At 35.7% G+C, this 27,390-nt stretch overlaps 1 protein-coding gene across 2 annotated transcripts; it reads right to left on the minus strand.

Moving 5' to 3' along the window:
* Positions 1-2,620: 2,620 nt before the first annotated feature.
* DIPK2A (divergent protein kinase domain 2A) lies at positions 2,621-20,359 on the minus strand. Of its 2 annotated transcripts, none has more exons than XM_014058068.2 (3): positions 19,540-20,359; positions 6,377-6,680; positions 2,621-5,327 (listed from the first exon to the last, which is right to left on the minus strand). In XM_014058068.2, the coding sequence occupies exons 1-3, from the start codon at positions 20,191-20,193 to the stop codon at positions 4,996-4,998; spliced, it is 1,290 nt and encodes a 429-aa protein (XP_013913543.1). In that variant the 5' UTR covers positions 20,194-20,359; the 3' UTR covers positions 2,621-4,995. The 2 variants fall into 2 exon arrangements, with proteins under 2 accessions (XP_013913543.1, XP_087581550.1); XM_087725424.1 differs by lacking the exon at positions 19,540-20,359 and adding an exon at positions 15,047-15,176.
* Between the last annotated feature and the right edge of the window lie 7,031 nt (positions 20,360-27,390).

Consider the following 27,390-nt stretch of genomic DNA (forward strand, 5'->3'; position numbering starts at 1 on the left):
TAAAACAGTTCTCTCACAATCATAAAACAATCTCTTGGATCTATCCATTATCAAAATCAGCATCAGAGGAAACTAGGCTTGCCCATCCCATTATTTGTGGCTCATTAGAGGCTCAAGAATCTGAATATACTGTAAGTTTCATCATAGATAATAGAGTCACATTTGCTTTATACAGTTAATTGAATTCTGTCTTACTGGATTCTTACCTTTTGCATAATAAATGTTATTAAATATTTTTGTGCACATTTAATTGGCTCCAGTACAGTATGCTAGGAAAGGCCTGAGAGAAGTTTTAGACCAATCTCTATTATATGCAGTCCTCAATTTATTATCATAATTGTATCCAGAATTATGATCATGTTATTGTGGTAACTTATATAGTAACATAAGCATGATTGGACTTGAGTTTTTAACAATTTTTAAACCATTAAATGAATACAGCAGTTGTTAAGCAAGCAGAATCAATAAATTTTCTCCAATAGGCATTTTTTGCCAATGATCAGAAGGTAATATTGAAAATCAGTCACATACAGGATACCACAGGTGGCCATAAACGTGAATCAGTTGCCAAGTACCCGAAACGCAATCACATAACCATGGAGGAAGTATGTGCGGTCATCATAACTTCAAAAACAAATGTTAAGTAGCTTTGGGAACGTTCATAACTTTGAACGATCATTGAGCAATTGGTGGTAAATTGATCACTACCTATAATCCCAACAGGTTTGGCTAATGGCAAAGAACTGTGGAAGTTGTATAGCTGCACTGAAACATCACTGTTTTTTTGTCTTTAGAGAAATTCAATTGAATAAGATTAAAATAAAATTCTACAGGTAGTTCTCAAGGTACAACCATAATGGAGCCTGCCCATTTATGGCCGCAAAGCAGGCTACACCTACAGAAGTTCTAAAAAAATTTGAAACCTACCACTAGGGGCTGAATGCTAGAGCATCCCTGCAGTCCATTATAAGAGTGAATGACTACATGGGTTATACAGCAGTCATAACTTTGAAACCAAGTCAGTAGTAGTTTTGGAGTGTTGTGTAACTTTGAACGGCTGCTAACTGATATGTCGTAAGTCAAGGATTACCTGTATTTTCCAGGTATGATTTTTAAAAATCCTTAACCGTGGAAAATCAGATAGTGCTGAATTTCATGTCCTAGTATTCCTGATTAAGTAACTTGAGGTTACTGGAACTTTTGTTCAGTAATTTATAGGGACTACAGTTCCCCCCCCCCTTTTTTTCCCCTAGAGTATTAATCAAGGAATCTCTTCTTTTTTTAGTATATTTTATTGGTTTGCAAGAACAAGCATTGTTCTGGAGCTTTGTAACTTTTCAAACAAGCTTGTTTTCAGTATCTTTGTACAGTAATATGTTAAAATTTTCCTTCTGTTGTGCCAGTGTTCAGCCCACATCCAATTATGGTTTTGGCTTTGATGCATTTTTGTGGGTGTGTAGAGAATAGACACAAATAAAAAGGCCATGTTACACAGCAACCGTTTGCTGCCTAGACATTATGGACATGTTTTGGTTTTTTTGTTTTTTTTTTTAGAAAGGGGAAAGTAACTCTTAACCAGTAAGCAAGGCATAACAATTTATTGACTTCACTTTCAGAAAAGTTGTTCGGTGTAAAAAAAAATCAGATCTTGAGAAGCCAAAATTTTTGTTTTTAATTAGATTTAATATATCAAAAATATTTTTAAAAACATGGAATTGGTCTACTTTTTGAGAGTACCATCGTACTTTCACAAAAGTTATCTTTGTATAAACAGGTCTGAAATAGTATTAGAAATTCCAAAATTACAATTGAATTTATTCACCTGAAATTATAGAAAATTAGTATAGATCCGAAACATACCACAGCTAAAATACTAGTAAACTTTTTTTCTGGAAGCAGCAGCAATGTATTTAGTTTAGTAGCAATTGCTTCCTAGCATAAGATGCATAAGCTGAAATAAATTATAAATTGCTCTGTCATCTCTCTGTATGTAGAAATCCATTTCAACAGTTACTTTCACTTCCCAATATACCTCACTTTTTGTTATGAATATGGCAGAACTGATCATTCACATGCTAGTGACCTTGAAACCATTAACTGTACTGCTAGTTTGTTGAGCCAATTTGTTTTCTACCCAGTTAAGTTCATATCCAAAAACTTTCCAAATCTATCAAGTATACCTTCCTCTGGTTAGCCAAAAAGAAGATAACAGCATATACATTCCATGTTGCCCTCATTCATAGTGTCATATAAAAGCAATAGTTGTAAAGGGAAAACCCCCAATTCTAATCCTAACTTTTTTATGAATGTCATAAGATCTAAATTCAATCGATAAATCCTGAACATTTCTTGGCACTATTAAAGTAAAAATCCATTTCTTATTAGCACTTACTACTACACAAAGCATGCAAACGTACCTTAGTAATAACCCTTTTAATTACTTTTAAAAGAAATGTTTTGTCCAAATTTGAAGAATTGAGTAACGATACTACTCTCTACAAATCAGTTCTATCCTTTTCAAAATAGCACTTATATTTGTTGCTATTCATGGTGGAGTAAAAACCCTCTTCAGTATTAAAATGGACCACCAATGCATTATATTTAAGCAAGGCCAAGAAAAAAAAATTAAGCATTTTTTATTATTCAAGAGAAGTTGTAGAAACAACCTTAATATAAAGGCACAGGAAACAGTTTTGATAACCAAATTAAACAGTTACAGTACAAAAGACAATTTTTATGCACATACAAACCCCAAACATCTCATTCAAAAATATTTTACCATTATTCATGGGCAATGATTAAAAATATAAATTGTCCCTGTACAATAAATACTTGATAGGTGCAAATTGAATAAAACTTATTGCTTTCCACATAGGTGTTTTCCCTGTAGACTGAAAATTATGGACTCCTTTTATCATCAGAATCCTGCTTATCAGCACAGTATTTCAAGATGAACCATGAATTCCAATGTTAAACTCCCAGGAAACATTGGCAGTTGAACCAACTCAGTAGCTGGTAGAGTTGTGGTTTAAAGCCTTCAGCAACAATGCTTCTTATTCCTTACAAAGTGTGGGTATTAAATTAAAATTGCAATAAAGCAATGCTTTTTGTAGCAGGCTAGTGTTTAATCTCACATTTCAGTTTTGCTCAAGTGTGTACTATAGCAACCTAAATACTATTGGAATACATTGTAACAGAATCCAGAGAAAATTAGGCAAAAACTACATTTTTATATAAATAAACAGGATATTACCTTCTAAATTCTATAGATTATGTCCGTAGGATGCTAACATGCCTAATGTGCTCTGATTCAGTCATATTAGAGATAAAAGAAACTGCCACAGCAAGAAATTTTCCCAGGAGACAGCTCAACAACTAAATGAAAGTAACACTGTAGAGACACAATTTGCAAAGAAGTAATAGTATATGACTAAGCAAGCCAAAGGGAAGAACAATAGGCCTTGCCATTTATTTTATATACCTTTGACATATTCTGCATGTTTTCAAAGTTTGGAAATGGATTGGGCAGTTTTCAGCTCATTCATACTGCTATATCCCACTTGTCTAAATACATTTCTCAGTAACATATCATCCTTAGTATACAATTTATCCGTGTTCGACTTTAAAATATTGGTAGTCAATTAATTGTTTCTGTAATTAGGAGTCTTTGTCTTGATCAGAACTTTATCGCTCCAGTGAAGAGTACCTTTATAGTAGTTACTGTAAATAAAGAAAACCATACCTTTTAAAAGTTAATTTTAGAAGTGATCCAATTTCTTCTTCAACTCCTGATCTGCGGGAACAATTTCAGGCAAATAGTAACCATCAGAGAAAAAATAATAACTGCAATTACACAAAATGCAATGAAGCCCTCTATCATATACATGAAGATTGCTACTAGATAGTAAACCTCAAAATTTAAGTCCTGTAAACATTAGTTCCAATAATTAGCAGAATTGTGAATAATACAGAATAAATGCTAGCCTGCTAAGCATTTTCTTATTTGTATGATGTTTTTAACTAGTAGTACAATGATAATAACTGACTAAAGTGTTTGTCAGTAGGCTAGTGCCACTACAGTACGTTATTTTAAGCAATTAGAGACTACACATAACCATTTTCTTTGGCTTATGATTACTATGGTAGCAATTTTTTAAAAAAAATTCATTTATCTAGTGCTTCTTTAACACAAAAAATGTTTACTTTAGGTCATGTTTAAAGTTGATCCATGGAAATCAATCAGTCATTCTGTAGGCATGACTTTCTTATAGCCCACTATTTCTGCTGGATCAATGTAAGCATGACGGGTTCAAACTGTCTTCATTGAAATAGTTTGTATATTTCAATTCCCTGATGAGCATATACTTATATACACTGAAAGGATGGAGTTTTCTATTTAACTAAGATGTGAAGTATTACCTGCAGCAGAAATATAAACAATTCCAACATAACTAGGTTAGGTTCACACAACATTTAAGACAGCTTTTACAAGCATATCTTTAATAAGGCATACAAACATATGAAACAAAAAGAATTCAACAACAGAATAAGAAGAGGAATCCTGTACTCAAAAAGCACACAACATTAAATGAAAATCTAGTAATTACAAAAACAATCAAGGACACCTTGGATTATCAGCATCTATGCAAATGCCTCTTTTTGTAGGTTGTATAAGAGCAGAATAATGACATCAGATATAAAAGCCTTTAAAACAGGCCCATATAAGTTGACTTTCCAAAGAAGTGTAGCACTCTCACAATACAATGAAATCCTATTGAGAAAGTGAATTCAATTATATTTTCAGTCTTCCTATTTCAGTTAAAAGTAGCTCAAGTTGTAGTAGGATATGTAACTTTTGTCAACCTTCATGTAGCAACAGTGTTATGCAATTTATTTTCTCATTCTGGTTGCTTTCTTGCTTCCGGTTCACAATTCACTTGTCCTTGTGTCCTTGCCCCAGCACAACAGAGTTTCCAACTGAACGCCCACTGTGAACTACCTCACATTATTACTTAATCGTCCAAGATATTCACGTAATTCTTTTGCAGCCTGGAATCTACCATATCGCTTCTTTGGATTGGCACACTCATCCAGCAAGGCCTCAAGTTGACCATCTTTGGCAATATCAGCTGGAGGATCATGAAGAAGTCCTCCAGAAGTGCCATGCCAGGTGGCATGTCTTGATAAAAGGTTCTGACAAATAGCATAGTAATTATGATCCACAGTGACCCGAGTGCACAAAATCTCCTTTGAGAAAGAAAGACAAGCTTCTTTATCACAGTCATCAAATTTGCTTTCATACCATACATCCCAGTTTTCAGGTTTATCTGTGAAATGCATAGAAAACAAAATAGTAAGTAAACAGTTTTGTAACAGAATACTCACAGAATCAAAATGCACTTTGGAGGCATCATGTCATGGGACTTTTATTTAAAATACATAATTAGAAACAACATTTAAAGCTGTTTTAGCATGTTTACTATCAGTTTGAAAAAAGGCACAAACATGATTTTCAGAATGTTTGGAACATTCATATCAAAGGAAAATAAATATACAGTCTACAAGGAAATTGATTGTTTAAAAAGTAACTTTCCTAAACTGAATACTATAATTTCTATAGTAAGGAAATTTCTATGAAGTTAAGGGAAAAAACTCTATGTCTACCTAATCATCACATCCTACGCCAGTCGGTCACATAGGCAGGTCAGAACATACATGGGTATGCCACCCAAAATATAATGGTTTGGGATCTACCAATCTAAAGCTTATCCTAATTTGTGACATCCTAGATCCGTGATGGCGAATCTATGGGACGCGTGCCACAGGTGGTACGTGGAGGCCATTTGTCAGGGCACGCGAGACGTTGCCCTGTCAGCTGGCCACCATGATGCGTGAAAACCGTCCCTAAGGGAAAACCAGAAGTTTGGGAATGGTGATCGCATGCATGCGCACGTTCTTGGGGATTGCGGGCATAGCATTATAGGTGTGGCACGCCGACGCATGACCTCCCTGTGCTCCCCTCGCTTTTTGCATGGCAGCCAAAAAAGGTTTGCCATCACTGTCCTAGACAATTTTTTTGTACCTTATTGCCCAAGAAGTAATAGTTTTACTCTGGTTACTTATAGTTCTTGCATGTCCTCCAAGGACTGAACCACTTTTATTGCATATTTCATATAAGCAAAAATCCCTAGTTTATGTTTGTTCAATAACATGTATACTGACAAATTCTACTTGTTCAAAAATACATGCAAAAATAAAAATTATTTTAAAATTTGTTTCTGTGTTAACACCAATCATTTTTAGCTGGGGGGGGGGGGAATCAAGCCATAGCTTAAACTGTTAAAAAACCCACAGAATAAAATAAAAGCCCACTTACTTTGTTTGATTAACTTTTTATCTGCCACCAAAACATTTTCAGCATCCACGATTATGACTTTTCCATCTTTAGGTCCTACTGCAAAGTTGTCAAAGCTGACATCAAGGAGGTAGAGTGCAAATTCAAAGCCATTGTTTGTTAGTTGTTCTGCTATTTCCATTAACTGCCATGCCAGGTCCACTCGTTTTTCCCAAGGGGCACTGTAGTAACTCCATAGTTCTTCTCCCACATAGTTTACAGCTACCATTCTTCCACATGCTCCAAGGTATTTTGCAAATGGCCATCCTTCATCAGAGGGAAAACTCTGTAATGGGAAGAACCAATTATTAAGGCTGAATACTAAAAACATTTTCACACAGCATTTTGTATAAAAATCTCCATATGTTTATGTTTGTAATTGAAACTTATTCCATTGTCATGCGCTTCCAAAATGGGAAGAATTATGAAATGTATTCTCATCATAATAGAATTCCCTATGCTACTAGGCTCGAAATTCTTCGTATGAACAACTTAGAACTGCGTTGCTTGCGGTCAGACTTAGGTATTGCATACAAAATTGTACGTAGTAATGTTTTAGCTGTAAATGATTTGTTCTGTTTTAATCGCAATAAAACGCGTGTGAACAACCACTTTAACCTCAATATAAATCGTTCTAAACTTGACTGTAAAAAATACAATTTTTGTAATGAATTGTCAAAGTCTGGAATGTTCTACATGAGTCAGTTGTCTCACCTACAAATTTTCACAGTTTTAGTCACAAATTGACTTCCATGGACCTCACTTCATATTTAAGCGGTCCATAGATGGGACGTGCATAAGCGCACTAATGTACCTATCGTCCCTGTCATTGTATTTTTATATTATTCCTCTTTTTGTTTCTGTTTGACAAATTACAATAAATAAAATAAAATATATCATAAAGTTCATCACTCCATGTTTGTAAGCTCAATTCAAAATCACATATTCTACTCTTAATCTCTTAAAATCTCAAAATTTACTATTATAGGTTTTAGCAATTTAGCACAGTAAGACTTTGAACTTCACATTTTGATCACAATACCAGAGTTTCTTAACTTTATTCCACTTCAGTGAAACACAAGTTCTCATAACACACCAAGATGCCTATAAATATCCTAAATAAATTATTTATTTCCAAAAATGCCAATCAACATTTATAGAACTGGTTTCTCATTAAACCTAAAAGATAAATTAATTTACATTTAGCTCCAGACTTGTCCAGAAAAAGCTGGATGAATGAACAGGTTTACTAAAATAAGTCAGCACATGAAAAAGCTACACTTACCATATCCAATCTCAATAAATATCTTGAAAAATAAAAACTGCCAGAAAATACAGTATTTCATTTTTTTTCCTAAACCTTACAGAAAAATAAAATAAAAATCCCCTTGAGGAACAATCCAATACTACTTATTTAAACTCTCAATTTCTCCCATAATTATATTATATCCTTTTAAGCCCTATTCCCCAACTAGATAGGTTCTCTCATGCAGCCAGAAAGTCCTAAAATTATTGGGTTTTTTTTTTCAGATGTTGTGACTTTTAAATAATAGTTTGTCTAGATGAATCTTTATCCAGGGTTGGTGATTTCATTTAGGTGACTGATTATTGCAATATAGTATTGTATAATGATCAACCTGTCAATATAAGAGTATAGCTAATCTCTCCATAATTCAATGTAATATAGATGTTTATAGGCTGCTTTTAAGAATCAAGGCAATTTGAAACAATTTTGAATCATTATGAACTGACAAAAATATTAAGACAAGCAAAATACTAAAATCCAATTATAGTTTAATCCACTTCATACAAAGTTTAGGTTTCACAGCCCAATAAGGATAATTTATAAGAGCACAAAGAAAACAAATATTAAGAACTTTCCTGAGTTACTCTGAAAAGTAAGATGTTTCATATGTGACAGGAGGCCCAAAGGCATCAAAGGACCTATTATGAAATAGCTGCAACTGCTTTAGGGTTAACTGTGAAGAAGTATAAAGAACAATTACTTGTAAATTAGACTGTATCAGATAGATGCAAGTACCAGCAGGTAATACATATATCTGGCACTGAATCCACTTTTCATTCAATACAGCAAATCGCAGCATAAACAGATCCAAAGAGCAGTTTGCCAGAATAGAACTAGGGACTGCCATAATTAAAATTAAAATTAAGATCAACTATTCAAGAATGTTCAAGGTCTTCAGTAATTACAAACTACATGTTCCAAAGTTTTGTAAATAGCAATATAAACAAACATGCATGATCAGAGAGAGACATGGACATTCTATTTTACTTTTGAATATGAATAGCAAGAACCAAATAAAATAATTATCATTAACAGATACTAATGGACTTCAGACAATCATAAAACATGAGGCTGAGCTAGAAAAGGATTTTTTCTCAGTGTTTCTCAACCGTGGCAACTTGAAGATGGGTGAACTTCAGCTTTCAAAATTCCCAATTCTGGGTACAGATCCACACATCTTCATGTTGTCAAGATTAAGAAACATGGTTCTGAAAAGTAGCCTGGCTAGGTGGCAACATTCAGTCTGCCTTGCCTTATCTCAAAATATTCAGATCAATTGATGCCTTTGTGGGAGGCCACCAGTAATATAAGGTATGGAAAGTTAAAAGTGTATTCCAGATTTAAGCAGTGGCAAACAATTGTTACATTGATTGAATAAATTATATTAATATATTAAATACATGAAAACCATACCACATCCCCAAAATTGGGTCACTTCAGGAAATCTGGAGAGTTAGTTTGTCTATTAGGGCATGATGATCTGACTGTTTCAAAAGTGGGCTGGCAGTCTTCCAGAAGTAATCTTCCAAAAAGAAAGATTCTATTCCATTAAAGAAACCACACCTGGAATAGCAATCTACTGGAGAAACAGGACATGCCAGAATTCTTCCTGCATACTGGAATCGCTAACATTAAGTCATCAGTAATAGATCAGTACAATCATGTGAAGCTGTACTAAAGGAAAATCATACATTGATGAACAAATCGCCACAAAGAACAGGAATTTAATAGTTCAGTTCTTATGCAAGAATTACATATCTCACTTTCTCATACCTATTTTAACTTAAATGTTCTATTCAGCACAATAATGATATAAATAATTGTTGATGAAATAATGATATAAATAATTGTCTGCTGATGACAGGCTGCTTCTATTGTCCTACTATATAGTGTGAAAGTAGTATCATTTCCAGCAAATAACAACATACAGTATAAAAATGATATAAATGTGCATAAATACTACTTGAACCAGTTTTGTGAGCATTCAAAACTGGTAGACTGTAAATTCTAGTCTTCCCTTAGGCATGAAGCCAGCTAGATGATCTTAGTGATCGACAATGGCACTGAAAAAAGTGATTTATGACTGTTTTTCACAACCATTGCAGCACTCTGATGGTCATGTGATCAAAATTTTGGATGCTTGGTAACTGGCATGTATTTATAACAATTGCAGTGTCCAAGTGGGGTGGTCAAGTGATCATCTTTTGCGACTTTCTAACAGGCAAAGTCAATGGAAAGCTAGGTTCATTTAACACCCACGTTACTAATTTAACAATTGCAGTAATTCGCTTAACAACTATGATAAGAAAGGTAATAAAATGGAGCAAAACTCATTTTAAACTGTCTTGCTTGAGTTGGACTGAGAGACTGACTTGACTGTTCATGAATTAAGGCGAATATGCATGTCCCAGGATAATTTTGCATCATCCAATCTGGGCTGGTCACCGGGATCAGAGGTTTAGTCTTCTGAGCTTTCAGACTCGTGCTGAAGCCTGTTCTTAGGAAACTTTTCTCTATTGAGGGCTGACTGACTGTTCATGTCTAAAGTAGGCCTAGAATTCATAGTCTTCTGGTTTCTAGGACACCATTTTAACCAATTTGAAACCATGCCCTAGGATATCATACAGCAGTGATGGCTAACATTTTTCTTGCGCACACCAACATTCCCACGTTCCAGCACCCTTAATGCAATGTGCGGTCTCTGTGCATGCGCGGACTCCCATGAATCTTTCCCCACACGCATGCGCACACCTACTTCCCCCCATTTTGGACCAACCTTTGCCTGCACAAATGGCCTGCTTTTGCAGAGGCCAGAGGTGGCAGCAGCTCTTCCTCCTAGCAGCCTCTCACTCTGGGCAGCATCTGTCCAGCCAGCCATGCCAGCCAACAGGACCGCGGAGGAGCGAGCCACCCAGCCTGCTGCTGGCATGGTGCCCTTATAGAAATGCCCCGCTCTGCCCATACAGCCCATCCCTCTCGGGGACCGCAAGCTGGCTTGCCCTGCAGGGCCAGTGAAGAAAGCAGCATCCCAAGTAATGGTGCGGTGGCTTGCAATCTCAGAGCACTGCAGCTTGAACAGAGCTCGACCGTATCCTCACCACATGCACAGTACCCCACCATGCACCCTAGTTTGCAAATTCAGCCCTTGAAAATCCCTTAAATTTGCCATGTTGGACGCTGCCAGGAGTGAGACTGGCATGAGTTGGAGGAGTGACCAGTCGCATCTGCTTCCCTCCCTGCCACCCTATGTGCCCGAGCAACGTTTGCAAGTTGCCTGAAGTTGAGCTGGCCATCTGTCCAAAGAGCAAGAAGGAGGGGGGGGGGGTTCTGGAAAGTTGTGCGCCCTGTGTGCTATTACTGCTGAGCTCAAATAACTGCATTCATGCTTGAGCACATACACATGTACACATCCATGTTGCCCTTTAAGGCAGAGGAAATGGGCAAGAAAATCTGATTGTGGTAAATCTTAATGGCTAAAATCACTTGAAAAAAGCCGATGGAGATCTCACCTGCTTTCATTTTTCAAGCCAAAGGCACTTAGGAGGCACATGCACACCCAGGAAAGAAAAACATTGGATGGAGAAAGGCATGAAGGAGCAATGGCCATTGTCCCACCTCCATTCTTTCCAGAAAACAGCCCTCCCTCCTTCTCTGGACCTGCATTGCCAACTTCAGGCAGCTTGAAAACGTGCCTGCAGCCAAGCGCCGCCACCTTTATGGTCTCTTTCTCAGCAATTCCCACTCGGGGTTGGGAAGAAGAGGCAAGCGGGCTTTTTAGAGAGCCCGCCCGTCTGGCCACCTCTCCTGCAATGGAATGGGAGGTAGAATTCCCAATCTCTTTCCCAAGTAACGGACGGGAGCATGTGATTCATAGCACTTGTAATATTTCAGCTTGGGGATGGCTTTGGCGCTCTCTTTTTGGCCTCCCCCACCCCTTTGAGTGGGGCAAACTCGTTTGGGGAATGAAAATCCAGAGCAGTTTCCCACTTCAAGTCAAGGTTGAGGTCTGATCTTCTCCCATTAGGAGAGAGCCAAAGCGATCCCCATCTTTGGTGCCAGGAGGCTTCAGAGGGAAGCCTGCTAGCACCAAAACAAGAATTGCATGCGCATGCTCGGAGTGGGTTGGGGAAGCACCAAAAAACAGGGCATGGGAGAGCTGTGCCGCACCCCCACCCCTCCTGAAAATGCGCTCTCCCCTCCCCCACACATGCACCTGAGATCTCCCCCTACTCCCCACGTATTTACATGTGTCTCCTGCTGACACCAGAGACCCAAAAATCAGCTGGCTGGCGGGAAGCGCGGGCATGCAGAGTGGATCTGAGCTGGGCAACTGCTCGTGTGCCAACAAAAATGGCTCTGTGTGCCACCTGTGGCACGCATGCCAAAGGATCGCCATCAAGGTAATGCAGTGTACATCAAACTTTACATTCAAAAAATCATTTCAGCAACATTCTATTTTACTGATAGAATATATAAAATCAATATAAACATAATCATATTTCTTGTTATAAAATGTAATTTTCAGTTAACAACCCCTGAAGTCAGAATTACTTGTTCATTATTTAATCAGAAAAAAATATTAGAATCACATACAAGTAAAAAATGGCAAAATAATACATCTCTACCTATATTCAATGCTATTTTTCTTCATAAAAATGAAGGAACAAAATATATGATTTCTGGGGAGATCATCTTCATAGACTGCAAAATTTAATTATTACTAAAATAAAGATTTGAGGTCTCTACTTGGAATGACCATATGCAGCCTCATTAATTTCAGAATCTTCAGATGAACATTATATTCAAAAAAAATTACAAAAACAGAACTGGCTACTCAAGAGACTTGACCAAATTTGAAAATGTTGCAACACAAAACCAGAACTACTGAGCCTTCGTCATAAGTTATGGAATTGAGCAAATCAAAATTGTATAATGAAACTAATGAAGAATTTAACCAGAACCAAGAGGCGATAATGGGAAGACAAATATCACATTTACTGTAAATATCACCAAACAAAACTGATAATGCAGTATTTCAATGCTGATTCCAAAAATAGGTAATTCAGGTTCAAATTTGGAAATGAAATAAATCAGTTTGAGTTTTTTAGTCATAATTGGAAGAAATGTTACAAAGCAAGAAATACTGTAAGATAATGAAACAAATCTTAAACTGTTAAATTGCCTATCCTGCCAGTTGTATTTCAGTTAAATATTAGTAAACCTTGATATTCTTATAAAGTATACAGAGTCAATTTTGCACTTGCTTTAGTAGAAAGACTAACCTGTGAATATGCATCAATGTCAACTATTATGTTACAATTAGCTATAAGAAGATTAAACCAGGAAAGGTACATGGGCCATATGGATTATCAGATGCTTATTCTATGTGCTTTGAAGATGAACTTTTGCAACCTCTACAAAACACTATGGATGCTTTCTTACAAGGACGATGTCAGGGAAGATGTCAGACCACTGAAAGAGGCTAATATAGCACTAATAACTAAAGAATTACAAAGTTTGACTTTAATAAGAAACTGTCGATCAATAGCATTATTGAATAATGATTATAAATAGTTCAAAACAATTCTAGCTGATAAATTAAAAATAATTTTGCAATTATTATTCATAAAAATCAATGTGGGTTTTCATCTAAAAGACAGGTAAAGGACAATGTTAGAAAGGTTGTAAATAGCTCTTTGAACTAAGCTTTATTGTTCAAGGCACTGAAGATACAAATTTTGGAGAATTTTATAAAATAGGTAAGATTTATACTTCATACAAAACACAAGTATAAATGTAAGGTCTAACAAAACTATGTGAGATACAAAAAGGAATAAAATAATGCTGCCCACAATTCTTTCTTGTTTATTTTGTTTCTTGAAATACTGAATAGAGGCATAAGATAAGAGACTTATGGGAGTAAAGATTAAAACAGAGATTCGTAAGAGCTTTTGCAGTAACTTGGTGTTGCTTTAAGAATGTTCTTTAAAGGAAATTGAATAGGTAAATTAACAAAATTAAGTTAGTATGTGGATTACAAGAATGTGGTATATTAGTAGGGTTGAAAATTAATAAACAGATGTCAAAGATATTAATGAAAATGAAAATACAAGATCAAACAGAATTGATGAATAAAATGGATTTTTAAGATTGAGAAGAAGGTAAAATACTTGGGTCTCATTATGACAAATATGAATTGTATGGTTTTAAATTAATTATGTAAATCCAGTGAAAGCTAGCAAGACATCAATAATTACTTCCCTTAAGCGCCATGGTGAGTCAACATCTTTGCTGACTTTCACTAGATAGACAGATTTTGTGAGGGAATCGCCATTAGATCTAAGATAATGTAATCTCTCCAGAACAAGGAATGATAGTTAGGATAGCTGCTCCTTGTGAATAAACCAAGAAAATTACCATTGTTATGGTCAATTTATGACTGAAGTTCTGGGAGTTGGGATTACATCAAGCTAACACTCACAAAGACTCAAAGGAACCTTTTATCTTCATCAGAAAGTGTGTGGGTGGATGGGTAGATGTGGGTGGGTAGATGTGGGCATGTTTGTGTGTATGAATAAGAGATTAAGACCCTTCAGACCAACAAGGTACATATTGGGTCACTTTGTGTCCTTAAAAGATGAAGTTGTAATTTTTTTAAAATAAGTTTTTAAACATTTTTAGTATGCAACAAATAGATGCTTAGCATATAGATAGATATTGGGAAGTTAAAATATTAAGAATCCAGAAGATTTGGGATTATACTTTTGAATCATTTAGAAGATTTTTTTTCATAGAAAATGGAGATTGCTTTGGATTATTTTTTAATGTTAAGGAAACTTTGAAGACTGGATTTTGGAGCCAGAAGATAATTAAAAAGGAATAGAGATCCTTAGTGCAAAATTTAAATACCTCACAATCACATTTCTTTAGACATATCATAGTGATAAGCTACTAAAATTATTTTTACCTACTGGGATAAAAGGAGAAGTTACTTCTCTTTTCTTTCTCTTTCCTTTTTCACTCTCTCCCTTTTCCTTTATTTTTTCCTTTTGGTATTTTTTATAGTTTGTAATTTAATTTTTTTTCTTTTCCCTTATAATTCCTAATAAAAATATTTTAAAACAAAGTAATTATGTAAAGGCATAGAATGAAGTTAAAAAATAAGATAGAGAAACTACAGTTGTCTTTGCTTGGAAGAATTTTTGTGGTTAAGATTAGTGCATAGAATACGTTTGTTTCACACAAACCTGTTTTTACAACTGATACACCATTTAAATAATGACAAAAATAAGAATTAAATACATGATGTTACAATATGAAAAGGGGAGTGAAGTATTCAGTTTAACCTGATTTGGAATTATATTTTGCAGTTTGTTGTTTGATTTGGATGAAAGAGTAGATACTGTGAGAAATAGAAGACTTTTGAAGTTAGAAGAACCCAATCTGAGTTTAGATGGTATGGATGCCTATGATACAATACAGTTGAGGTTAGTGTACATTTTAAAAACCAATATGTTTGACATGCAATATTGTTAATATAAAAAGATACAAACCCAGGTAATACCCAAATCACCTTTCTAAGTCTCAGAACAAGCATTTTACTGACAAGAAATAATAAGCAAATGCAAATGGTTAACATATCCTGAAAAACTAGAATTTTGTCCAGAGGAATATAAGATAAAACAAGAGAAAACCTGGTGGCAGACTGATATGGTTTTCTTATGTACATTAAGATTTAAAGTAGGTAATTAATGGATTGAACACTCTAAGACTGAATTGAAATAAAACTGTATACAAATGATGGACATATTATTAAAACATATGAACTTTTATCAAAATTTGAAACAGAAGTAAAATAAAAGATAAAGTGGACATGTGACCAACAAAAAGTTCATTTTATCATGTTTGACTAAAGACATGTCTAAACTTTTGTTTACACTTTGTGACTATAGGATACTCAGTATAGATTAATGAGAAAAAAATAATTTCAACAAATGTAAAATCAATCTGCACATAACAAGATTGACAAAAGTGAAGGGGGTCTGAATACTTTCTGAATGCACTATATAACTGCTCTACAGAAAACCATTAACAACTTCTTTGTAGTTTTTTATTTCTGGTCTTTTTTCTTACTCTATATTAGTTTCTATTAGTTTATCTTTGTATTTTTAATAAAATTATATTTTAAAAATCACTTGCAATTTAAAAACAAGTTAATATAAAAATTATATCATGCTTACTTCATTATAAGGATTCACCTTAAATCTAATAGAAATTTCAATTATTCTAATTGACGACTTCTGTTGTATTATTTTTGTTTCCAGTGTTATACTTTCATGCTAACAAGAGTTACAATTTTATGTAGTATTAATTTATAAGTCTGAAAAAATCTTCATTGAAATATTGTTGTGCTTCTCTATTTTTCCTATTTTTTTAGTTGTACATTTTAATAGCAGTTAGAATAATTTTAACAAAAGATGCAGATGATAAAATTAATATATTAGAATGAGCACATGTAAGTTTTTGCACAATTTATATATTCCATATATTCTTTCATTTTTTGCTATGTTCCAAAAAATGCAATGAGTTCTTATAAATCACAAACCACTTTCACAGAACTATCAAGCAAATTTGTCCCATTACAAACCAGTTCTAAAAATTAATTTGTATCCCTAAATATAAAGCAACAATGCTACTTTTAAAAAAGAAAATCCATCTATCGTGAAATTGTGGACAAATGTGCAATTGTGCATTGTATAACCTGATTGGATTACTGAAACCTAAGTATATAATGAAGAATCAACCAAAGATCCACTGAGATTAGTATCCTATTTCCAATTATAGCCAGCAAAATGTTTCGTAGAAATTAACTTAGAATGCTTTATCAAGTAACATAATCCCAAATTGCTAGCAATTTATACAATTATAAATTATTGTTTAGCTTTGACTCTGGCAACAAATGCAGTCTACAAACTATTATTGGTAGTGCACTGCCATTTCTTGTTAAGCACCAATCAACTATTAAATCTTCCTGTTAACTGTATTATAGTATTTATTTTCTAAGTATTTCTTAAGATGAAACTGTCTAATGTCCAACTACTTGATTATAAGGTCTCTTTACCCCTTTAGCCAATAATCACAATGATCATGTATCATACATTACACAAGCTAACCCTATGAAGTCAAAACTGTGCATTTTGGATACATGTGATATTATCCATCATTGGCCAGGAATATTGCTAACATGAAAATGATAGAATAGTCCTGATACCAGGATTATAGGTAACTGTAATAATACAAACACTTGTAACATAGAAAAATAAAAAGTCTTCATGTATACCTAAGGTATACATAAAGTATACCTTACATAAAATACTTACCTTTTCCTTTTAACTCAATTTTTTTGTTAATATGAAATCTTTTAGACTTTTTAAAAAGAAACATATTTAAATAAATCCCAGTGGAAGTTCTTAAACTTTGCAAAGACTTAATAATTATTATTTACTTCTGGAGAGATAATTAATGTACCAATGTTATATAGAGGAATCCTGACCTTAACAAATTGTTGTAAAGTGAGAAACACTGAATATTTTGCCTACCTACCTACCTACCTATCATAAAGCTACCTTGCTTTATGTTCACTATCCCCCAAATAAAATCATGTACACTTTCTCTGCCTTACTACCTCAATTAATACAACAACAAACATATATTGCGAAGTATATGTGTTCTTTCAGCATCTAAAGTATTGTTTTCATGCAGAACCAATATCTTTAATGGTTTTTGAAAATTATTTCGGTTCATCTACTTACAATTATCGTATTTTAAAGATTAGATCTTAATAACTAAAGAAATAATTATCAAGTTTTTAATTCAAGAATTTTAACTATGCAGTTACACATATAAAAGCATAAAAAGTTAATTTGAAAGCGAATCTGGAAGAAAAAACACAATAAAAGTCTTTATCAGTTATGCTTGTGGTAGTAGAAGACTAAATGACATCCTTTAAAAATAGTGAGAAATATAAAGTGCTACATATCAAGTCACTAAGTGCTTAATAGAGCACAAGCTGTTTTAGGAGACCATTATGCTGTCAGCCATCCCTTTTTTGTCAACCACTTCAGTAACTGAAAGTGACTTAACCATTTATTTCACAAACATACCGCCTTTTATAAGATGTGAAAGATGTATCAAATTGTACAATTAAAGAAACTTAATTATTGCATTATACTTATGCAGCTTATGCGCGCAAAATAAAATGTATATTGTTCAATGACCACCTATGTAATTCTAATCTCAATTTTGTCCCTCCTTTCGTTAACTATTTCTGATAACATAGAACATATTCTTAACAGGTGAATACCTAAAAGAATGAATACACTGTGTCAAATAGTTCATATTTCCCAACATAACACATCCAGCAATAAATTAGATCTGTACTGCCATAATTTTTACTGTTCTGTATAGCACTGTTTTGAAATCTAACTGGAATTACTGAATTTGATGCTTGTCAAAAATATAACACTTAATGTCTAACAATCCTGATTAACTGAATGAATGCTATGTTAACATTACTGAAGCCTCAAACAGGAAGACACCTTTCATTTTTTTGGCTGTCCCCATAAGCCTTTTACCTGAGAAACGTTTCAAGCAATAGTAATTTCTGGAAAGAAATGGAAGTTTAGCCAAAAGAAAGTTATGAACAAAGACACATATCCCAGAAGATTAAGATACATTTCAATACATGATAAATAATAAAAATACAGTTATATCCATAGCTTATGCTGTAACATACAGGTAATCTCAAGAGAGAGAATTATATTTTATCACTCTATAATATATGTTTCAATTTATTACTGAAATTGAAATAGTATTGATTTAACTAAATTTCAACTGATTGCATTAGCATTCAAATACACTACTTAGGACATATTCAGATGTTTAAGTACTTTGGCTACATTGTATCGAAACAAGTTGTTTAGCACATTCACAATCTCCTGTTGTTTTTTCTATTTTATGTTCTGAAGAAAATATTAAAAGGCAGACACTGGACATCTCAATGCACAAGTAAATCTAATGAATGCAAAACAGTTTCAGTTGTGATTTAAGGCTTTGGGGGGCATTTCTACCACCAAAATTGCCATTCAACACCTGAATTCAGGGTGCACTCAAAGTATGTAAAACTAGCTAGTCAACAAGAAAGAAAAAAGAAATTAGTTCAATTTTGGTAGATGGAAAAGAGGCTTTCATTAAACTTTTCACTTTTCATTAAACACCTGGCACTTGAGAAGCAATTAAGATGTATGATTGTTACCAACTCTAACCATACACATTTAAGAAGCCTTAAAATCAGTTTCTGCAGAGCTATGAATGTCAAATTTGCTATCCCATCCAAGAGGGAGGATGGGAAAGAGAAAGCCCATACTTTTAAAACCAGAACATTAGGCACCTTACCAAATCTGAGAAGCCTTATACAAGGCAATAGATGGATAAAAACCTTCAAGATATTAGAAGATACTGAAGGTATATATTGATACCGCTCCTACTGCAGCTAAAATTGTTTCTGATCTTGGAAATTATGAGGCAGAAAAGCTTAACCAGGCTTCATCTACAGATGGGAGAGGAAATCCCTAGGAAACCGCATGTTTTTCTGCCTGAACCAGGTTTACGCTGAACCTTTAAATCCCTCTTCGGCCATCTGTTTGCGGTCGTTTTCACACAACCATTACCTAACGTGCTATTCAACTACCTGGGAAGGGGACGGGCGGCGAGGATAAAAGTGAGGTCCGCCCCAGGGCCAAGGGGGAGGCGGGAAGACCCAGCAGCGGCGGCCCCTTACCTGAAGCACGAGAGGCTCCGGGTTGAAGGCGAGCGTAATGAGCAGCTGCATGCGCTCCGACTCCTTCAGGTTGCGGAGCAGAAAGCTGCCCGAGTCCTTTGTCTCAGCGTAGCGACGGACGAGGCGGTCGAGGAGGCGCTGCGACGGGCAGTGCACCAGGTCCGACCAACCTTCCACGACGTCGGGAGTCAGAAGTCGGACGTCGCCGTTGATGCTGGCGAACTCGGTGGCGTGCAGGGCCTGGAGCAAGTCGCAGCGTCCCCTGCCGGTGGCGCGCCGGCAGATCTTGGCGTCGATGTCGGCGAGCTCCCGCGCGGAGCCCAGGCGCTTGAGCACGACCCGGCGGCTGCCTTCGCGGGGCTCCCCATAGCGCGCGAAGTAGACGTTCTTGACGTTGAGAAAGTCGAGGAGGCGCAGGCGACCCCAGCTCTCCAGGCGCAGCTGCCCGTTCAGGAACTTGCGGCACCAGCTGGTGCCCCAGCAGGCCGGGCACTTGTTCAGCTGCAAGAAGCGCCGCTCGGCCAGCTCGTTGCGTTGCAGGGAGGCCAGCAGCGAAGGCGAGTTGAGGGCCAGCGCCGCCGCCAGGATACCCAGCACCGCCAGCTTCACGTAGCGGTACAGCCGCCCCAACTTCAGCGACACCAGCCGGAGCATCGTCCGCCGCCGCCGCCACCGACCGACCAACTGGCCGGCCGGCCGGACCAGCCGGCGGGGCACTGGCCCCTCACTGGCACTGCCTCCCGTCCTTTCGCGCCCCGCACTTTCCACGCTGCAGAGCCAGCGCCGATAAACTCTCCACCGCCGGGCTCGCCTGATAAAAAGCAGCCAAGTTACGGAGGGGAGGGGGATGGGAGGTGAAGGGGCGGTGTCGAGAGCCCGCCGGACGGGACCGCCCCGCCCCCTTCGAGGGGAGGAGCTCCAGCAATCGCCGCTGTGCCACACTGGCGTTAACGGCGCGCGCCTCCGATCCGAATGAAGGCGCGTGAAGGATTAAACTCGGGCGAGGTTGCGGGGGGCGGTTGGAAGAGCGGCGGTTCTTTCAAGGGGATGCACCTTCCTATAACTCTGTGCACGGGGGGAGGGAAAGCAACTATGGTATTCTTCGCCGTATCAGGTTGAGAAAAGGGATGATGGAGAGAGAGGCGGAGCCGGAGAGGCTCTGAATAGTGGAGGGTGGAGGGGGGGGCGTAAGAGGGTGTGGCTTTGCGCGAGCGCGCTCCAAGCGGGACGGGGGGGGGGAGATTTGATCGTGTCGCCCTTCATTATGTCTCCCCTCTTAGATTCCGCTGCGTGACAATGTGTTGCCTCTAACCGCTTTTGTCTTCTTTTTTTAAATTCCCGGTCTGTTTAAGAAGAAGGGTGGAAATGAGCTGGAATGTGGGAAATCAGCCGCGTCCGCCATGTTGCCTTTATTGGAATAGGAGAGGGGGGTCAGGGGCGCTGGGGCCGGTGCTCTCCGTTGTCTTGACCTTCGGTTAATTGGCCGGGACCAATTAATTTGAACATCTTCCCCCATTAAAACCGTGGGAATCAGGGAGTGGGCCGCAACAGTCCTCGTACTTTTCCAGCTCACCTTTGCCCCTCTAAGCCTGCCGTTCGCTACTCTCGGAGATTGCTAAAACTCCCGGCTGACCAAAGCAGCTCTGGCTTTCCGCAGAGATCAGCCGCGCTGCACTGAAGTAGGGGTGGTTTTGACAAAGAGAAAGAGATTGTTGTGTGACCGAATAGCTTTTGGGAAACTTAAATATATTTATGTCCCACATTTATACTGAGTCACACTTATGGGCTGCTCAAATGATGGGAGTTCCTTTTTAACTCCCAGGTGGCAAAAGGGGGAGGGGAAGCTGTTTTTAGAGCAGATTAATGCATTTGTGCAATGGTGGTTTTAAATCAGAATGTTTTGTGTGTGTGTGTGTGTGTGTGTATAGAGAGAGAGAGATTTTATTCCTCCACCACCATAATTATTTGAACAAGACTCCCTTGTGTACACAGGAGTTGTCCAAATATGATTAACTAGACGGTAAATGTGGTTGGTCTACTATTGGTTACATTTATAGTCCACCAGATACCAGGTTTTCAAGATAAAGTTCATAATAATTTTATTTGCACAACAATCCTGTGAGGTACGTTGGTTCAAGAGGGTGAATGTTCTCAACTAATCAAGTAAATTTCCATGGCTGAGACTTAGCTCATAGCATTTTAACCATCTCACCAGACAATGAGATGGTTAAAATGCTCCCAGTCTGGGTTGTTTGGAATCATTTTCATATGCAGGGCTTAGATTGCAATTTGTACCAAACAAGTATAGACCATCTTAACAGCTGTAATAATAGCAATGGTAATTTTAGGAAAATATTTTATATTGTATGTGAAAACTTAGGTTGTCACTCACAATCTAGTAAAAGAGAGGTGAACCTGTATTCCATTAAATTACATTTTTTCCCTAAACGAATTTTAAAATGCATGTGTTTTGGTTATGTATCTATAGCTCCACCTTGAACAAACTACAGTTACACAATAACATTGAGGGCAAGAACATTGTTATGCAGTCAGTATTGCCTATGGGATGCTTCAGAATAAAGAAAACTGATATTATTCTCCATGTAACTTTTTAGTTAGGCCTATGATTCAATATCAGTGAACAAGATTAAGAAGTAACATGGCCTGGTAGCAAAAATCTCATATCTTCATTGCTGCAAGTAAAGTGAGTGCATGGGAGAAAGAAAGAGGTCTTATATTTTGGATTTCAATAGTTATGTAGTTCAAAACAACTATATTAAGAAGATTGGGTTTTTAGTTTGCATGAAGTAATTGAATATATGCAGAATATGGAGGTGCATAAATAATATTAGCTTACCTTAGGAAATATTGGTACCTATAAAAATAATATGGCAAATTCCTATTTTCCATTTTTTATGGTTATTTCTTTTTCCTTGAGGGTGAGGGGCAACATGTGGCCAAACTGAAGAAATACAAACCACAAATTAAGGTCTAGCAATTACCTTCTTGGTTTAAATATATATTTGAAAGATGCCTAAGTGAAAATAATTCCATTTTGCATAGTCATAAAGCATAGCTATATTGCTCTTCTGTAATTACTAAATATAGCTATGATTCTGTTTACTTATCACTTAAATTTATGTTAGTTCCTCAGAATAGTTTATGTAATACAATGTGATACTTTCAAATAGGAAATAATTTTGAGTATTCTAGTAATAGTTGTAATGGTTCTACAAGCTTTAACGTATCCCTGATAAACTGCTTAGAATTGTCCCTTGAAACATTTTATAATCAACATTTTGAATCTGAAAAGGTAATTGTAATATGAAACTCTTCTATGAATCTCGAGTCTTGCTTGAACTTGAAGTCATTAACATTTTAAATAATATTCTTGAGTACTGAATATGTGAAATGTTTTTCCAGTGCACATTTGAAGCATATTAAACAAGTTCAAATAGCACCATATGTTCTATGAGAATTAAAATTGAAGATTAAATACGCATACACTGCCTTTATGAACTTATGTTTGGAATTTAATTAGAAGTCTGTTCCTTTCCATTGTAATAGTACAACCAACATAATTTCTCACGTATTTTTTTCTAGTAGTTTCTGTTTGAGTTTTAACTGGTACATATCTGTATTTTTCATTTGTTTCTACATTTTTATACTGTGTAAAACAGTAATGTTGTCAACATTAATCTTTAAAAATGTCTTTTTTACTTTATATGGTGTTTTACTTTTAATTTAAGAATTATAATGATCAAAGGCTTTCATAATTTCATTTTTCTCTTTATTTCTCACTCCCAAAAATAAAACTCTTAAACGTTTAATATCCTATCAGAAAATTTTGTACAGGTAGGGAAGTATATTTCTCACAAAATTGCAAAAATTTGATACACAGATATAAAAAAGTTTAAAAATAATACGTAAATTTTTCAAATAGTTTTAAACTAATGGAGGAGAGGAAGGGTTGTTTTTAGGGTATATTTCTGTGCTTTCTGTATCAATTAAAACATATCTGTAGTACACTAGAACCATCTACTGGATATTGGAGGAAGTAACAAGGTAAATTGTTACTTCCTCTAATGTTATGGTATATTATATTACATGTAAACATTTATGGGTTATAATTTTTTCAGCTGCTGTATACATTTATTTTTTTCTCTGTATTTTTGTAATTTGATTATTTTTGTTTTTTGTTATCCAGAGTCACTTGTTTGATATAGGTGGCAATATAAATTGAATAAATAAGTACATTACAATTCTGACATCTGACTGAAAGCCACTGGTAAGTCGGGAAGTAACTGCTCCCTCTATCATCTTACAGATAACAAACAGGTTAAAATTAAGATTTTAAGATTCTTTGAAACTTTATATCCATAGTGTAACAGAAGAATCTCATGTTCTCTTTGTCACCGAATATGGTAGATAGCACAGTGAATAATATACTTATTTATATCAATCCAACTTAAGATTGAATAGTTTTCTATTTCTTTTCAGTATTCACTGGTAAGATGATACTGTCAATTTCAGGTGGTTGGATAAATGTCTGCCATAGTTTATTTACAGTTTTGTAAATTATGGTAGATAGCACAGTGAATAATATACTTATTTATATCAACCCAACTTAAGATTAAATAGTTTTCCATTTCTTTTCAGTATTCACTGGTAAGATGATACTGTCAATTCCAGGTGGTTGGATAAATGTCTGCCATAGTTTATTTACAGTTTTTATAAGGGTTTTCCTGTAAATTATTTAATCTTAGATATCCACTTTATTTGCTGTTGAAACTTTTCTAGTTCACTAATATATGGGTGATGCTTACTTGTAATCTTAGTCATTTACACATGCATAATTCAAAGACATTTATTTCATTCCTCTTATTTTTCTCTCTGTATATGACATTAAAATAAATAATTTTGGGCTGGGGAAATCATCTTTCCAGTAATACCAAATCTCAACTGAAAAAAAAAGATGGCCACTAGATAGCAGTGAAAGGAGCAACCCTATGCTGCTATCTTGCATTCCCTCAGGAGTTAGCAGCCCTGATCTAATAGTGCTACCATGCTGTGTATGTAGCTTACAATATTTTAAAGACTTAACAGTATAAACAATAAATATATTACAAAAATGGCTTTATACCTGATTGAATCCAAACCTCCCCTACATAAGTCCTTTGAATAAATCTTGCCCATACAGCGGTATTACTATGAATCTTGTGAAGGTCAAGATAAATATGGTATGAAACAAACCCAATTTTGTTCATTTGAATCGCATTGCCCATGGTGAACAGTCCAGACTTAGTAAAAATATGAATAAGCTATTATTAGCAGGAAAAAACTGCTCTATCCACCTTAGTTTATAAGTTAGGTATGAACTACCCTAGAAATTACACCCCCTACCTCAATTTTCTATATACAGTTCTCGTTTAGTAACCACAATTGGGACCAAAAGCTTGGCTGTTAAGTGAAACAGTCACTACGTGACTGTACCTACAAACTTACAGATACTTATCACTCAATAAACATTTGTTCAGCTACTGTTTCAAGTTATGACTGCACTGAATGAATGGTAATTATACTGGTTCTCAAAGTTACGGTCATGGAAAACATCTATGGTGATGTGATCAGAATTTGGTTATTGGCTGCCTGAGAACCACATTTAAAACATAGGACATGCTTCAATTTCCCACACCTACTTATCTCCCCCCACTTGTCTTTGGCTACTGTGCCTTGCCTTGCCCTTTGCTCAGCACTACCACCATCCTGCTCCCTGGGGCACTGCTACCTCTGTTATTAAGGAATTGGATATTTAATTTTATGGAAGCATAAAATTTCAAATAAATAAAAGGTTTTTTATTCAGTCTCAAAACTTGTACATTCTATTCTACATTTACATTTGGCAAGAATTAAGTTTCTGCTAAAATGTACAAGGAAATAACAGTTCATCTACATGAAAAGAAGCCTACTCCCTATTTATCCAACTGAAAACCTGTTCTGGAACACGGATTCCTTATTTTATTTTAATATAATAAACCCAGTTTTAAAAGGTCATGTCTGAATTGGCTAAAAGTTGTTCAAGTTATGAATGAACAATTAAGAGACTAGGGTTATAATACTATATTCATAAAGTTCTTATCATCTGTTGGTCTATTTGTTCCCTGAAATTAACCCAAAGACTGAATTATGCTACAATAAATTTTTGAATCACGATATCTAAAATCCACTAACTTAAAGGATGTATAAAACATCTATGACCCATTATTATTCATGTGGAATAAGAATTTCCTGTAATGTTCACACCAGTTTTATTTGCAGTGTTGTCTTCATTGCAGCATTCCTACAGTCATGATCATTCATGACATGTAATACTTCCTGCCAGCTTCCCACAAGCAAAGGCAATGGGAAAAACCAGGAGAAAGTTGGAAGTTGCTCCTGATCCCACTGCTTTTTTTACCTGTTAAAATTGAAGCTTTATTTAAGTTTGTTGGCATTGCAATTATATTTACGATATATCCTCCTCTTAGAGAATCACACACACACACACACACGCATATGGTCAGCCTTTAATGTTTCCCTCTATTAAACTTCTGTGTCTGTACCCCTCTCCCCCCAAAAATCATATGTATCATGAAAGCTTTACGTATTTCACTCTGTTTTTACTCTTTACTATTTTTCTCCAATACATTTCACTTTTTATTGTCAGGCATAATGCTTCTGCATGCATAATCCAGTATGCATACAACAGTTTCTTTTCTGGATGCATAATCCAAAGAAAAGTATAACCAGCAAACAATTTTGAGATTGGTGAAGGATTATGTATTCATTTTTATTGTTGTTTTGCTACTAAAGCTGCTATAATGCTTCTGCCTCTGCTGCTTGATGAACATAGAATTGTGATGTGTTGTGGATGAACTAACCTTGATTATTAGTTGCTCTAATTAGTAGGATAATGGGATTATTTTGACACACTTTGATTTTCATTCATATGGTTGGGCATTTAAATGTGAACTCTTCCAGGCTTTGTAATACAACACTGCTTGCATTTAAAACAGGTAGGTAACAGGTAAAACAAGTAGAGTGATGGAGCCCAGAGGTACAATGTCTGGGAAAAGAAAAGAATTTAAGTTTTTTTAATGAAAATTATCATGATAACTTAATTCAGTCCTTAAATAAAGAAGCAGGTGGCAAATGACTCTAAGAGAAGGAATTGTATTTGAACAAATTCAGCCTTCTTGTTGGATTACCTACTCCAAACTATTGTATAAAATTTCCTAAGTGTTTAATATATTTTCTTTCAAAGCAGTTTAGATATTGTTTATGACAACCTGAGTATATTAAAAAGTAATCACTGTATTATTGGGCTTTATTATTTTGAAATGTAGATTACTTTTCTATTTTGTCAGAGTTAATGTTATAAATGTAATTAGTTTTTTGCTATAATCTTATATATTGTGCTAATGGCTGGTTTTCAGTTTTAAAACATATTTCAAATAGTGCAAGAGCTGGATATAGTGAGGGGAAGGCAATATCATACATATACATTACATCTCTTGCTATTATGAGACATATGAAAACCTTGCTTGGAAAACATCAGTACCATTAGGTATTTACCTATTATACATGTAAGTTTACAGTTAAGATGTACAATCTTTTGGGATGCCCACTTTATGTTCAAAAAAGTTGTTGGGATATAAATTTGTCAGTAAATGATTAGCTATTTGAAAGAAACAAAAGACCTACTATCATCTGTTGGATGGTGACGATGAAGAGGAGGGAGTGCTTTTTTCAAAAAAACAAAATAAAACCTCAACTCTCCAGGTTTTGAGGGAAAAAAGATCTTAATCTTTC

This window comes from Thamnophis sirtalis, unplaced genomic scaffold (genome assembly GCF_051295495.1).
Source record: "Thamnophis sirtalis isolate CommonGarterSnake01/CBP01778 unplaced genomic scaffold, rThaSir2_p1.2 scaffold_11, whole genome shotgun sequence".
In the NCBI taxonomy this organism is placed as follows: Eukaryota; Metazoa; Chordata; class Lepidosauria; order Squamata; family Natricidae; genus Thamnophis; species Thamnophis sirtalis.